The 15,114-nt window shown below is 44.2% G+C and overlaps 2 protein-coding genes across 3 annotated transcripts in view; both read right to left on the bottom strand.

Moving 5' to 3' along the window:
• Positions 1-244: 244 nt before the first annotated feature.
• LOC141148405 (eukaryotic translation initiation factor 3 subunit C-like) lies at positions 245-14,027 on the bottom strand. Of its 2 annotated transcripts, none has more exons than XM_073635880.1 (6): positions 13,893-14,027; positions 7,840-7,999; positions 7,686-7,751; positions 7,444-7,531; positions 4,969-5,134; positions 245-443 (listed from the first exon to the last, which is right to left on the bottom strand). In XM_073635880.1, the coding sequence occupies exons 2-6, from the start codon at positions 7,983-7,985 to the stop codon at positions 358-360; spliced, it is 552 nt and encodes a 183-aa protein (XP_073491981.1). In that variant the 5' UTR covers positions 7,986-7,999; positions 13,893-14,027; the 3' UTR covers positions 245-357. The 2 variants fall into 2 exon arrangements, with proteins under 2 accessions (XP_073491981.1, XP_073491980.1); XM_073635879.1 differs by having other exon boundaries at positions 4,957-5,134.
• A 61-nt stretch (positions 14,028-14,088) lies between these two features.
• Positions 14,089-15,114, bottom strand: part of LOC141148404 (eukaryotic translation initiation factor 3 subunit C-like) — a gene marked incomplete in the record, with an annotated part of 532,271 nt that continues 531,245 nt past the window's right edge. The window contains 1 exon segment of the mRNA XM_073635878.1: positions 14,089-14,255. Coding sequence (XP_073491979.1) covers positions 14,121-14,255 — 135 coding nt within the window.

Raw genomic sequence — 15,114 nt, forward strand, 5'->3', positions numbered from 1 at the left:
CCCGCAAAGACATCATATGGGGACACTCCAACTGTATTACCCAATAGATATCTATGGGACTCTGGCGCGGAGATGCCCAACAACACTTGTGTATTCCCATGCCGGAGATGGCCCCGCACGGGGCGTGCATACAACTCATCGCCCCCATGGGAACGGGTCCTAATTCATATCACCAACAAGACATCAAATCTTTTAGGAGACCTCAAATGTTTCAAGGATTTCACACTCAGATAAAGTACAAGGATTTAATTCACAGCAATAACTTTATTATATATAAGAGACGGGATGAAAAATGTGGGCAGCAGAGCCCAACACGGAAATCTATAAAAGCTGGGAATGACGATGGAGGACAGGAGATCAATAGTTGCTCTGGTTGGGCTGGTCTCTCCTGTATCCTCTTCTCTGGTAGCCGCCCTCCTTCCGTTGGTAAGAATCTTTTTGGTCTGAAAATTCACAAAAAAAAAAAAATAAAAAAAATTAGACACATCCAAATCCAGAAGAGGGTCATATCATTCACCACAATTATATTACTTTTCGAGTTTTGGTTCCTCACAACGAGACTAGAGCAATGGTCTCCAAACTGCGGCCCGGGGGCCAGATGTGGCCCTTTGCTTGTTTTTATCTGGCCCTTATGGCATTATTACTCACACCATCTGCAACAGTGAGGAATAGTTCCTCCCACTGACGATGAGTCAATATTCTTCCCACTGATCCCAATGATGGGTCACTATTCCTTTCACTAATAACGATGGGCACTATTCCTCCCACTAATGATGGGGCACCAATTCCTCCCACTAATGATGGGGCACTATTCCTCTCACTGACACCAAAGATGGGGCACTATTCCTCCCACCGACACCAAAGATGAGGTACTATTCCTCCTATTGACACCAATGATAGGGCATTATTTACTCCCACTGATGCCAGGACATATTCTACTCCCACTGGCCACAGTCCGGTCCACCTAAAAACTTTAAAAGGACACTAAGCTGGCCCTTAGTATATAAGATTTGGAGACTCCTGGACTCGAGGGATTTTCCTAAAACCTTCAGCTGCCTTGTGAGAGTCTGGACTTTCCGATGTTTTTTCTGTACCCTTAAGGATGATGTGACCACTTCTCATTGCTATGTACTGTATATGTCCCATGTTAGGAGGTCGGATCATTTATACACAGGATACCAATTAATACGGTATCCCAAGACACTGTTAATGCTGCCCGAATTTCATCTGCCCAATTTCCAGGTCGGTGCGTTTAAATCACGCCCACTTTATGGGTTGGTCCCACCCAGACTCTGTCTTCAAATATGCTGGGACCGCTCCTCACACCCAATTCATGGCTGGTCCCATCTACACCCCATAAAAATGCAGGAACTGCCCACTTTCAGCCCAGCCCCTGCAATCAAGGCCTCCAAGTTTTAGTAAAGTTGATGCTGTGATCCCCGAGACACAACGTGGGTGCCACCATGCAGGAATTAGGGGCCATATTTTGCAGAGATGGCCAGACACAGCAGCATGGCTTCACATATATTTACAACAATCCAAGATTCTCCTAGTTTCATCCCGGCGGCTTGGTATTTTTTTCGGTCTCAGGCCCCCAGGAGCAGCAAGTGAGCCTTGGAACCCCTGGTGTAGTGAGAGTTGGGTGTACTCCACATAAGGGGGGTTACCACTTCTGCATCCTGAAAATTTGATTGCTTGTATGAAAAAAGTCTTCTGTTCTCTTTGTATTGCTTCCTTGGTGTGAAATCCCTGGTGTTCCTACCAGTCCCTCTACTGCCCTGTTAAATACTGACCACACTAGGATCAAGAGCACAGCATGGTCAGTTTTGTTTTTAGCTGTGCTGTGGACTCGGCCTGCTCTCCAATGATTAGATTTGTCCTTACACCCTCCCACCCCCCCCCCCCCCCCCCCATCACTAGGAAGATCAGTGTGCTGTTTCTCCTTCCTTATGCAGCTGAGAACAGAGGGAATGTGATCACTTATAAATAAAAATTATAATTATTTTTTTTTATATCTATACACAAATATTTTGTCTTTCATTTCTATTTTAAACTAACTGGATTGTTTTGCAAGATGATTGTTTACAGTCACTTTAACCTCTTCATGCCGGCCACACACATACATGGCCTCTTGGCTTGTGGGCCTTAAAGTGTTTGTTACCCCAGCATTTCATATTCCGGATATGTGGTTGCTGTACCATGTACTTGTATGAGAATGTCTCCTGTTCTCTTTGTATTGCTTCCTTTCTGTGAAATCCCTGGTGTTCCTACCAGCCCCTCTGCTTTCCTATTAAAAACTGACCACACTAAGCAGGACTGCACACCATGGTCAGTTCTCTAGCTATGCTGGGAACTCTGTGTACGCTCCTCCAAAGATAAGACTAGTCTTGACATGATTCCACTGCACAGCCATTCACTGGGAAGCTGAGAGTGCTGCTGCCCCCCCCCCCCCCCCCAGCTCTTATGCAGCTGAGAAAATAGGGAATGTGATCATTTATTTAAAAAAAAAAAAAAAAAAGGGAAGGCGATTGCTTACACTAACATATATGCAGCCCTGTGTAAACTACTTACCGCAATCCCAGCACGGTAGCCGGCGGGTACTGGAGAGCTCCTGATGCATACTAGTGATTGGGAGCTTTACAATCACGTGACTGCAAATCACAGGGCTCACCTTCCCAGCCTTTAAAACCCTTATAGGGCCGGTCGGCAGGAAGGGGTTAAGCACCATCAAGCCTGGTACATTATTGACCAGCTTTTATAAAGTGCATGTAATCCTTGACAAACTTCTCTTATTTTCTCCCTATTGGTCTGTTAAATACTCTCTCTGTTTTCGTAAATGCAACAAATACCAGTTGATCCTGCCAAAAAACTTGCAATCTGATATCTTCCTGTAATCTCTGCCTATATCTTACTGTTATCAGTTACATTGCCCCCCAGATATCTCTGTAGACTATACACCTCTCCTTATGTTATAGAGAAAAGGAAAGGAGGACTGTTTTTGTTAGTCCTAACACATCTCCTTCCAAGGGAGACAACACGGCTCCTCCTACATACAGTATATGACTGTCACCCTAGGACAGGAAGTGTGTTATTGGCAGGACCATTAGATGAAAAAAAGAGAAAAAAGGGGGGAAAAAAAAAAGCGCCAAAAAAAGCCAAAAGAGAAAAAAAAAAGCCAAAAGAGAAAAAAAAAGCCAAAAGAGAAAAAAAAAGCCAAAAGAGAAAAAAAAAGCCAAAAGAGAAAAAAAAAGCCAAAAAAAGAGAAAAAAGTAATGCAGCCACTACATCTAAGAATTAGTAAGCTGCAATATAGAACATATTTTGTTCTTGGATTTAGATATAGTACGTGAGCAGAATGAAAGGTGATAAACTACTAACTAAAAAAACAAAACAAAATGAAGAAAAATGAAGACGAGAATGAGAAAGCACTTAAAGTGGACCCTTCGCTGACCCCCAAGGAGATGGTCATATAGAAATTAACATTTAGCTTTTCATGTGGAATGTTATAATTTTTTTTTGCTCATCTCTTCATGATAAATATAAGGCGGACATTCCAGGGATCCTGGGCATGCTGGTTGCTTGGCTGTAATGCGGTGTTACTGGTTTCATTACCAGAATACCAGTCTAAAGTCCTGATCTGCTTACATATTTCAGGTCACAGAGTATGGAAGGAAGAGAGCCAGTATGACAGCCAGGCCGGGGTCACATATATGAGAATTGGATGAGGATCCAATACCCATGACAGGCTAGTGTGACCGTCTCTCTATGGAGTCGCTTCACACAGCTCCAGGGCGTCCGCGGTCCGGATTGCAGAAGTGTCCTGTGTGTGTGTTTGGATCTGGTTCAGGTGGGAATTCAGGCAAAAATTCAGACCTGAATCACACCTGAACCGGTGAACGTCAGACAAGCACCAGACCCGAGGCACCAACCTGCGGCCGCACATGTGTGAACCCGGCCTTAAGGGATGTAATTATATCAGGACAGGTCAGCAGCAGCCTCTATGATAGTTTCCTTTGTATGCACGGGGTGAGAACTGGCTCGGTTCACATTGGTGCGATGCGAGAACCCTGCGAATCCACCGTGGGTTCCCAACATCACACATGACTCGCAGGCAGTTCACACTGCCCTATGAGAACTGCTGGGAGTGTCAGTACAAAGTTAAGGACACCCCCAGGTCGGTTCACATAATCGCAGTGCGAACTGTCAATTTGGACATGAATCGGATTGGACAGATGTGAACACCCATGCGATCTGATTCTGGGGAGGACCAAAAAGAAGGTCCTGTGCGAGTTTGGTCTAAATGCGATGCAAACTCAGCCATACTATCTGTATGGCTGGGTTTGCATCGCACAGATATGACATGCGAGCACTGCACATGCCTGAACTGGTACCCAGCTCAGCCTCTCAGTGAGCTGGCCTTTACAGCCCAGCGCTCCAGTGAGGGGGTGGAGGTGTGTGTGTGTGTGGGGGGGGGGGTGGCAGAGAGCAGAGACTGACAGTCACCAGCTCTCTGCTCAGAGAGCCGTAAGAACCGAGCAATCGGTGGGGTTTGATCACTCGTTTCTCAGAGCTGGCGGGGGACAGATGCAGCATGCACTTAGGCTAGTATGATTAAAAATAAAATAAAAAAATCCCATACATCTCTTATAAAGAAAGTGTTGGGGGGGGGGGGGGGGGGGGGGTGGTTGGGGGTACAGACATCAATTAATACCTAAATCAGATCCTATCCTTCTCCACTACATACCAAGCTGACATTCCCCCTTAAGTGCCTCATTGGTAGGATTACACCACATGAGACACACATATAAAACATCAGCCCAGTCCTGTAAATGGCCGTCACCAAGTGCGGGTCAAGAGTCCACTTTAAGCTCATGATGTGGAGAAAAGGTTGGAGGACGGACATTTCACGTGGACGATGGATGAAGAAGATGAAGATGCAGGATCCTAAGAACATACAGCTTTCCTCACCGCGATTGAAGTATCCACCATAACTGCCCTGCTTATGGTCAAAGATGCGCTCATTGTTCTCCACCAGGTTGCCTAGTTTCTCGGCCAGTTGCAGGGCAGTGTTCTGCAGAGAGCTGGGCTCCGTCCCGTGCATCACCACCGTCTGGGTGGGCTGATCCAGGGACGCCTGTAGGGGGAAAAAAAAAAAAAAAAAAAAAAGGAAAGGCGGGATAACAGTCAACAAGGTTTTTCATAAAAGAATAAAAACTAAAAAAGGTAAAAAGGAGAGTTCCGGGATATATGAATGAAAGGAAAGCGAGAGGTTAAGTGTAAAAAAATTAGGGTACTTCAAGAAGTGAACCATCAATATTGGGGGGTCCTGCAGCCAAACCTGAAGGAGCAAATTGCTCCTTTCTCTGGGGGGGAAAAAAAAAAAAAAAAAAGTATTCTTTGCTGAGGATAGAAAAATTGAAGATACGTCGGAGGACACCAAGCTAAAACTGCGCCTTTATATCCTGTGAAGGACATACAGCTCACAGAGGGAGAAGCACATCCTTCTGCTCAGTTTCCATCCTCCTAAAGGCAAGGCTGTTACCCCCCAATGATCTGCCATGTCCCCAATAACGTTTAGGCCTCTTTCACACATACAAACCATTCATTTCATTAGTTCAGTCACATTTTTTTTTTTGGGTTATGACTAAGGCCTTATAGGCTGAAACACGTCAACTGACTTAATCTGCGTTTGTTCACTGTGGCTATTCAATAAGATTAAGACATTTTAAGAGCAACAATCGGAGTGCGGATCATTTTTTCTACATTTTTTTTTTGTCAGTTTTTTTTTCAGTAAATATCAGTTTCACAATTGGTTTTCATTTCCATTCATCTCCGGTTGTCATTTTGTTTTTCATCCGATTTGAACAAATGATAAATAGGGGTTTCATTTGTTCAAAAAAAAAAACCGTTGATGGAAAACTAGAGCTGCACGATTCTGGCTAAAATGAGAATCACGATTTTTTTTGTTTAGAATAAAGATCACGATTCTCACGATGTACCATCTTCTTTCAGATTATACAAAAAATTAGGCTAACTTTACTGTTTTTTTTTTTTTTTTTATTTATTAAAGTGTATTTTTTTTTAAATTGTGTTTTAAAATCCACTGCGCAAATACGGTGTGACATAAAATTTTGCAACAACCACCATTTTATTCTCTAGGGTCTCTGCTAAAAAAATATATATATATCATGTTTGGGTGTTCCAAGTAATTTTTCCAGCAGAAAATAATGATTTTTTTCTTGTAAAGCAATAAATGTCAGAAAATGTTTGGTCTTCAAATTGTTAAACTTCCTTCATTTACATGCCGGAGTTCTTTCCTTTGATAAAAGAACGAAAAGATACTTTGTTTCTACTTTTTCGTGATTACCGTATATACTCGAGTATAAGCCGAGTTTTTCAGCACATTTTTTTGTGCCCCCCCTCGGCTTATACTCGAGTCAAGCACTTTTCTGGTGCAAAGAATTACATTTTCCGAACCAACTTTGGGGCCCCGTATCTCGGGACCACTTGGTGCTAGGAACCCCAAATTTGGTGTGCAAACCCAGTCGAACTAGCACTACAACATATCCAGATGGGGGTTTCTAGCACCAAGTGGCCCCGAGATATGGGGCCCAAAAGTCGGTTCGGAAAATGTCATTCTCTGCTGCAGAAAAGTGCTTGAAATTTTTCGAACCGACTTTGGGGCCCTGTATCTCGGGGCCACTTGGTGCTAGGGTTTGCAGATCAAATTTGGGGTTTCTACCACCAAGTGGCCCCGAGATACGGGACCCCAAAGTCGGTCAACTGTGTCCATCTGTAGCAATGTCATTTTGGGACCCTTTGGGTTGAGAGACCCCAAATTTTGGCTGCAACTAGGGGGCATCTAGGAACCCTTAACTTTAGACTTTGAAGTTCGGGGGACCTATGGCTGCAAATGGGCACAGTGAGGCTGCAAATGGGCATTGTTGACCCTCTTTTCCACTTACAGTAGCTGCGCATTTCTCACCCTAGGCTTATACTCGAGACAATACGTTTTCCCAGTTTTTTGTGGTAAAATTAGGTGCTTCGGCTTATATTCAGGTCGACTTATACTCAAGTATATACGGTAATCTTGGCAGGCTGCCTTGATTTTTTTTTTTTTTTCAAGCTGTGAGAACTCTCTGCACTTGTTAAAAAGAATTGTGACCTGCTGTTTTAAAGATCGGGAAGGGAAAAAGATTGCGATTTCGATTCTTAACGATTAATCGTGCAGCTCTATGGAAAACGGATGTAAATGGATGATCCTCCTTTTACATCCGTTTTTCCCTTAGGAATGCATTGATGTCCGTTTTTCATCTGTCAACAGATGAATGAAAAAATGGACGTACATATGTGTGAAAGGGGTCTTAGAGAAATATTATGTGTATTGTCCTTTGCAGGATAACGAACGTAGAAAACGGTGATGTCATCACAGGTGAGACTCACCATCAGTTCCTCATTGATGATCATCTTGCTGATAATACTGTGTACTGTGGGGATCTCCAGCTGAAACATGTCTCCCAAAATCCCCATCCTGGAAGAGAAGAGACACAGGAAGTATAGGAAAAGGTCAGAAAGGGTTCACAACAAACACACACAGGTGGTCACAGCCTTTTCCATAACCTTCTCCAACACATTATCTGTAGCACACATTGACAAAGCATGACAGCCACATAGGGGACCCAGACCTGATAGAGTCATAGACACTGCTGTAGGTGAAGAGGTAAGTCCTTAGAGATTCCTCCTGGATCTTCCTGAGGATGAAAGAAGACAAGATTGGTTTACAATGTGACCTTATTACAGACAGGGCTGGAATCTCTCAGGACAGGCGGGACTTCCTACCTGATCAGCAGGTTCCTCACACAGTCTGCCTCCGGGAACAAGTCCCACACCTTTCCGTTCATCTTTTCATTAATGATGAAGTTCCTGCAGGTCTTCCAGTCTCCCATCTTCATGGCCTTTGAAGCAGCGACCACGTGTTCTCTCATACTCTCCGGAGGACCTGACAGATGGAGGAGGACACGGTGATTAGACCCAAGTCACAATAGATGTAGTCACAACATAATACAAAATTAAAGAAATCAGGATTGATCTCATCCAAAAGAAAGATTCTTCAGGTTTTGCATGGTTCAACTCTCCTGTAGAATTTATATTATACTCCAAAAAAAGGCAGACATTTGCTTTTTTTTTTTATTGCCAGCTCCCATGTTAAAGCTGAACTCCAGGCAGATAAAAGACAAATTCAAGCGGTTCTAAAGGCTCAAGTGTGCAGCCCCACCCCCACCCCATATGTACCTAAACCCAATCTCAATCCAGCGAAGGGGACGAGACCCCAGGCCCTCCCCACCTCATAGGTTGAGATGCAGCAGCAAGAGCCATTGGCTCCTGCTGCTGTCAATCACAGTCAGTAAGGAGGCTGTGGGGAACCCGGGCTGAGCCACACTCTATGTCTTATGGAAACAGAGCTGGCTCAAAAGCAAGCACACAGGAATACCCCCCCCATAGAAAGCAGCTTGCTATGGGGGCACTCAAGGGGAAGGGGCCCAGAGCCCTGGCGGGGGGACCTGAGAAGAGGAGGATCGGGGCTGCTTTGTGCAAAACCATTACACAGAGCAGGTAAGTATAACATGTTTGTTATTTTAGGGCAATTGCCACCTTTCACAAAAATAAATGCTCCCACGCTGATTAAAAAAACAAAATGTGCATTTATCACTTTTTTTCTGCATTGCAGCCTGCAAAGTATTGTAACCGAGATGAATGGATCGCAGGTGCAATTGGTCAGTGTTCTGCATACTATTCCTACAACCCAGGTCCATACGGAGCTACAGACCTTCAGTTCTGGGGCTGGAGGAGGTATAAATGGACTTCAAGTGTGGAAATGTCCCCACACTTCCTCTCCACTGGGAGCTAGAAGTCCTACTGCCATGGTGGAAGATGGGACTTGTAGTCTTTTCATTCACAGATTTCCACGAATTAAGGATGTGGCTGTGCAGGCAGAGCCACACCAAATTCAAACACACACACAGGGTACTCTAGAGAAAAATCCCCAGATTCAGAGGGTAGAGCTGGCTTTTTCTCCAAAAAAAAACTCGATTCACGATTTTTTTTTTTTTGATGGACACCGCACCGGTCCTGAGGAGCTGCGGGCAGGAGGAGTTTTTAGGAGAGGCCGCGGCTTCGGCCTAGTCCGTGGCACCCGGCCTCGCGGACTAGGCGAAAGCCGCAGCCTCACCTAAATACTCCTCCTGCCTGCAGCTCCTCAGGACCAGCGCGGTGTCAGCGCCGGTCCTGGTGAAAAAAATAAAAAATCGATTAGCTGAAAATTACAATCGGTTTGACCTCTCAACTAAATTGAAGATTCAAATCAATTTTTTTCCCCAGCCCTATAAGAGGGAGGTGGCCCATTTAGGATGGGGGCTGTTTTATGATACATCCTAAATATGGGTGTAACATGAAACATATTCAGAGAGGAGGGCTTGGCTTTTAATGCAGGCTCCTGAATTTGATTTATATATAGGAGTTCTGGCTGGGAGAGAAAAGAACCAATCAGTTGTGCAAGGAGAAAGCTGACAGGAGGAGACAGCAGAGTGACTTTGATGAACTCATCCATCTGCTGCTTCTCCTTTTACTATCCAGTCACAGAGTGAAGGAGGAGGGACAAGACTTATATAAAAAAAAGTGTTACTAAACTGCAGCAGAGGAAAATAAAAAGACAGGTCTCCTCCCCGGCCAGCTCAGGCTGTGTCACAGAGTGGAGTAAATCTTAGCACTGGATGCACACAGAAACACACACAAGAGGGTGCAAGCTCCTCGTGCATTACCACCAAACAATTTATTAAAACCCCACAGCCAAATGGATACTCGCAAACATAAAAACAGCAAGCCTGTAACATAGATGCTTCAGCCACGGACAACAAGTCCCATCGTTAAATCCTCTGGTCAGAAATCTGATGCGTTTCGGGAGACTTGCTCCCTTCCTCAGAGTGGAGTCTCCCGAAACACATCGCATTTCCGACCAGAGGGTCCAACGATGAGACTTATCATTCATTGCTTAACTACTTGCCGGCCAGCCGCTGCAGTTGTACGGCAGAAAGGCACGGCTGGGCGAAACAACGTTATGTAACGTCGCTTCGCCTTGTGGCCACTAGGGGGTGCTCGTCCCTGAGCCGATGTGAGTGCCTGGCGGTCACAATCACCGCCGTGCTCCCGTGATCACCGCTGACACGTTGAGAGCCGGGATGTGTGTGTGTAAACAGTTTCTAGTTCTCTGAGGGGAGAACAAACAGATCAACTGTTCATACAGGGTATGAACAGCAATCTGTCATCTCCCCTACACAGTCCCCTCCCCCCTTCAGTTAGAACACAAACTAGGGAACACAATTAACCCCTTGATTGCCCCCTAGTGTTAACCCCTAACCTGCCAGTGACATTTTTACAGTAATCAGTGCATTTTCTATAGCATTGATCGCTGTATTAATGCCAATGGTCCCAAAAATGTGTCACAATTGTCCGATGTGTCCGCCATAATGTCACAGTCCCAAAAAAACAAAAAAATCCCAGATAGCCACCATTGCTAGTAAAAAAAACAAAACAAAAAATTAATAATAAAAATACCATAAAACTATCCTCTATTTTGTAGACGCTATAACTTTTGCGCAAACCAATCAATATACGCTTATTGCGATTTTTTTTTTACCAAAAAAAGGTAGAAGAATACGTATCAGCCTAAACTGAGGAAAAAAAAGATTTTTTATATATTTTTGGGGGATAATTATTATAGCAAAAAGTAAATAAGGAGTTTTTTCTCAAAATTGTCTTTTTTGTTTATAGCGCAAAAAATAAAAAAACGCAGAGGCAAACAAATACCACCAAAAGAAAGCTCTAGTTGTGGGGAAAAAAATGACGTTAATTTTGTTTGGGTGCAACGTCGCAATTGTCAGTTAAAGCGACGCAGTGCCGTATCGCAAAAAATGGCCTGGTCAGGAAGGGGGTAAATTATTCCGGGGCTAAAGTAGTTAAACATCGATGTTACAGGCCTGCTGTTTTTATGTGTGTTGTGAGTATCCATTTGGCTGTTGGGTTTTGACAAATTGTTTGGTGGTAATGCACGAGGAGCTTGCACCTTTGTGTGTGTTTCTGGCAGTTTACTGAAGTTTTCTGGATCTGTGGAGAGCTGCACCAGAGGAAGCATAACGCTACACCTAAGTGTCCTTCGGAGCATCTTGTATTAGGCGCTTGAGTGTTTTTGTGGACCTGGATGCACAGAAATACAAATCTTCTGGGGCAAGTAAAATAACTTCCTTAAGACCCCTTTCACACTGGAGCAGTTTTCAGGCGTTATTGCGCTAAAAATACCGCCTGAAAACCGCCCCTAAACAGCCTCCGCTGTTTGTTCAGTGTGAAAGCCCGAGGGCTTTCACACTGAAGCGGTGCACAGGCAGGGCGGTGAGAAAAGTCCTGCAAACCGCTTTTTTGGAGCGGGGAAGGAGCGGTGTATTCACCGCTCCTTCCCCGCTCCTGCCCATTGAAATCAACGGGACAGCGCGGCTATACCGCGGCAATACCGCGGCTATAGCCGCGCTGTACGAGGGATTTTAACCCTTTTTCGGCCGCCAGCGGGGTGTAAAACCGCACCGCTAGCGGCCGAATACCGCTGCAAGAATGACGGTACAGCAGCGCTAAAAATAGCGCTGTTGTACCGCCGACACCCCCACCGCCCCAGTGTGAAAGGGGCCTAAATGTATTTCAGTTGGGTATTTAGCCATTTGCCTGGAGTTCTGTATCAACGGTCATGGCATTTATGGTGAATGTAGCTGGGTGTTGGGAGCGATTAAACAAGGTGTGCACAAATCTAGGAAGTGCAAGCTCTTGCAGAAACAGTAATGGAGGTTGGGTTACTAAAACGGGAGTATGCAAAATCTGGTGCAAATGTGCATAGAAACTAGGGGGGGGTTGACTGATCTAGTTGTTTTCAGGGCTGATACCGATTTTTCGGCTTCCTTTAAGGCTGATATCAGGTGCAGATATTCTGTAGATTTAAAAGTTATTTTTTTTTTTTTTTTTTTTTTTTTACACTGTCCTTTTATATTTTTTTTTTTATCCTTTTTATTGCTGTCACAAGTAATGTAAACATCCCTTGTGACTGTAATAGGCAGTGACATGTGCTCTTTATGGAGGGATCGTGGGTCTATAAAGATCCCAAGCCCCTCCCACTGCACTTAAAAAGTATTTAAAACTCCAAGATCGGCGTTTTCGAATACTTCCTATTTTTTTTAAAACTGGCGCCTTTAGAATGAGAGCAATCCGGAAGCGATACGACATCACGAAAAGAATAGATTGACGTGTAGATTGCCATCATCCCTATTATAGTGGAAATGTTGAAAACCTCACGAGTGGGATTTTAAAGGAAATTTGTAAACAATAAAGATTGTATTTTTTTTTTTAAATATTGGAAAAATGTATTAATACAAATTTAAACATGATAAAAACTGTTTCCCGAAGAGGGATCCAAAGAGGACAAAAACACATATATTCTGTAATGTGATACATGTACATAATAAAAATGGCATCAACCCACTACACACAAAATACCATCCATGGAATAAATGAATGATGAGGGGTGGTGGGAGTATCCAACGCGTTTCAATATATTTTTAGAAGGTTATATTTCATACATATATCTTAACGCGTTGGATACTCCCACCACCCATCATCATTCATTTATTCCATGGATGGTATTTTGTGTGTAGTGGGTTGATGCCATTTTTGTTATTATCTCTAATGTGATACATGTACATATGTGTTTTGTCCTCTTTGGGAAACGTTTTTATCATGTTTAAATTTGTATTAATACATTTTTCCAATATTTTTTAAAAAATACAATCTTTATTGTTTACAAATTGCCTTTAAAATCCCACTCATGAGGTATTCAACATTTCCGTGATATGCCATCGCTTCCAGGTTACTAGATCCGAGACACGAACAAAACTGATGCTTCGTTCCGGTCTCTGGCCAGCTGGCGGATGTGCCCGCCGGGTGCTCGGGCCTCCCGGTGGCACAGGAGACCCGGGCTGAGCGCAGAAGTCCCCCCCCCCCCACTACTTGTGATAACAGCCGAGCGCCTGCTTAGCTGCATCGAATGTTATTACAAGAAAGCCGACCGTCTGCTCTAAAGAACGGTACCAGGATGATCCCTGCAGCTGCAGGCACACCCTGCTACAACCACTTGAATACTGGTAAGTTTTTTACCGATACTTCAAAAAAAGTGAAAATTGGCCACGTCGATAATCAGTCAACCCCTAATAGAAACCAATCAGCTTCCAGGTATATTTGTCAAAGCTTAATTGAACAAGCTGAAGTTAGACGCAGATTGGTTACCATGCACAGCTGCACCAGATTTAGCACTCTCCAGTTTTAGTAAATTAACCCCCAATGTGTTGTCAATTTAAAATACTGTGGTAGATCTGGGCTTGTCATTAAATGATGGAGCCATCGCCAAGGGCATGATCTAGGAAGAGTGTTGTCAGCCTATCAAAAGGAAGGGCCCTACCCAGTGGTTCTATACTGGCAGGATCAGCAAGTATTTACAAAATGTTCACAGGGTACTATGAAAAACCGAGAGACTGGTCTCTCTCTCTGCTGGGAATGGTGGAATAGATCACACATGTGATTTTACAGTTTGATCACAAAATCTAGTTCAGGTATGGAAAACTAAGAGTGAAAAAAGATGGGGGTGGAACATACAAATCTTTGAGGTGTGTGAGAGTAGAGTTGCAGAGATACAAGAACCCAGCAAACTCAACTACAAAATTAGATATCACTTTTGGTAGACAAACGGTAACCTATGATGTATCTATATATATCTTGGAAACCCCAATTTCCCACCGTGGACTCACCAAGCAGTGGCTGCTCTCGCCCACACGCAGCTGATGGTGGAACTGCTTGCTGATCATCCTCCGCCGTGCATCGAACTCATGGGCTGCCATGTAAGGGATCTCCAGCAGCATAGCTGACACCAAGTAGACCGCACTCCAGCAGCTCCAGGTTGATGTGCATGTGGAAGGGGATCTGCCTGCGTTTCTCTATCTTCTCCTGTTCCTGGTTCCTCTCTTGCATGGTCCTCATCAGCAGACCTTGTCCCAGCAATTCCTTGCTCTCCCGCTAGACTGGATGTCCAAGAGAGCGTTGTGTGCATCGCGGATCATGCCTTGTCGGAAGGCGCAAATACCCAACTGCACCATGGTCCTGTTGTACAGGATCTGGAAATGACAAAGTAAATCTGGGTCATAACATGCAACCTATAAAATTGTTTAAAACACAGAGGACAACTATATAGGACCCACTTTGAGGGATTAGGTCAAGAAATAACCAGATGAACTGCTAAGACCCACAACCAGACCACCATGAAGAAAGAAGCTAAGCTGGGGCAAAATTAGGCCAGTTCCTCAGCAACAACCTTATCCACCACAGAGCATTCAAGAAAATGCCAATATTCAGGTAAGGGGTAATAAGAGGAAAAAAGAGGGCAGGACATACGTGATCCCAGCCAGGCACTTTCCTCTGGGCCCCTTCAACCCAGAACCCACCAGCCTGCCTAAGCAGACCTAGGCTGCCAGGGGACGGGGGAAGAATCACTAATGATTACAGTTGGTGTTGGCCCCTAGTGTAAAAAACCAACAAGCCAGGAGCTGGACTGGTGTGTGCGCAGGTAGACAGGAAATACAAAAACGGAGGTTGCTAGGTTCCCTAGTCTTGTGTTTCCTGCAGGGGACCTGAGCCATCTTTTTAGTCAACTATCCTGGAGGATCTCTTTATAATGCGTTTCCAAATGTGGAGCTGGAATTAGGCTTGTAATAGGTGTGGCTGCCTGTAAACTGATGGGCGGCGGTAATCTGGTTTACAGGAAGGAGAATGTTTCAGCTGGACGTGACCAGTGGGGTGCCATTTACCTGTCATCAATTTAAAACAGGCAATATGTTATCATAGTATAACATTGTACTACTCTGGGCAAGTGATCAGGATTTTTGTTTTTTATACATTAGGATTGCTTATAGCAATGAATTTCATTGCTATAAGCAAGCATTTTACTTTATGAAAACTATTCAGTTTGTTTTGTTG

The sequence above is a fragment of the Aquarana catesbeiana genome, linkage group LG06 (assembly GCF_042186555.1).
Source record: "Aquarana catesbeiana isolate 2022-GZ linkage group LG06, ASM4218655v1, whole genome shotgun sequence".
Lineage (NCBI taxonomy): Eukaryota > Metazoa > Chordata > Amphibia > Anura > Ranidae > Aquarana > Aquarana catesbeiana.

Coding starts and splice junctions, on each gene's coding strand:
- LOC141148405 (XM_073635879.1), bottom strand. CDS start 7,985: ATGAGAGAACACGTGGTCGCTGCTTCAAAGGCCATGAAGATGGGAGAC. Junction 7,752..7,839: donor GTGAGGAACCTGCTGATCAG/GTAGGAAGTCCC, acceptor TTTCATCCTCAG/GAAGATCCAGGAGGAATCTC. Junction 5,135..7,443: donor TCATCAATGAGGAACTGATG/GTGAGTCTCACC, acceptor TTCCCCCTACAG/GCGTCCCTGGATCAGCCCAC.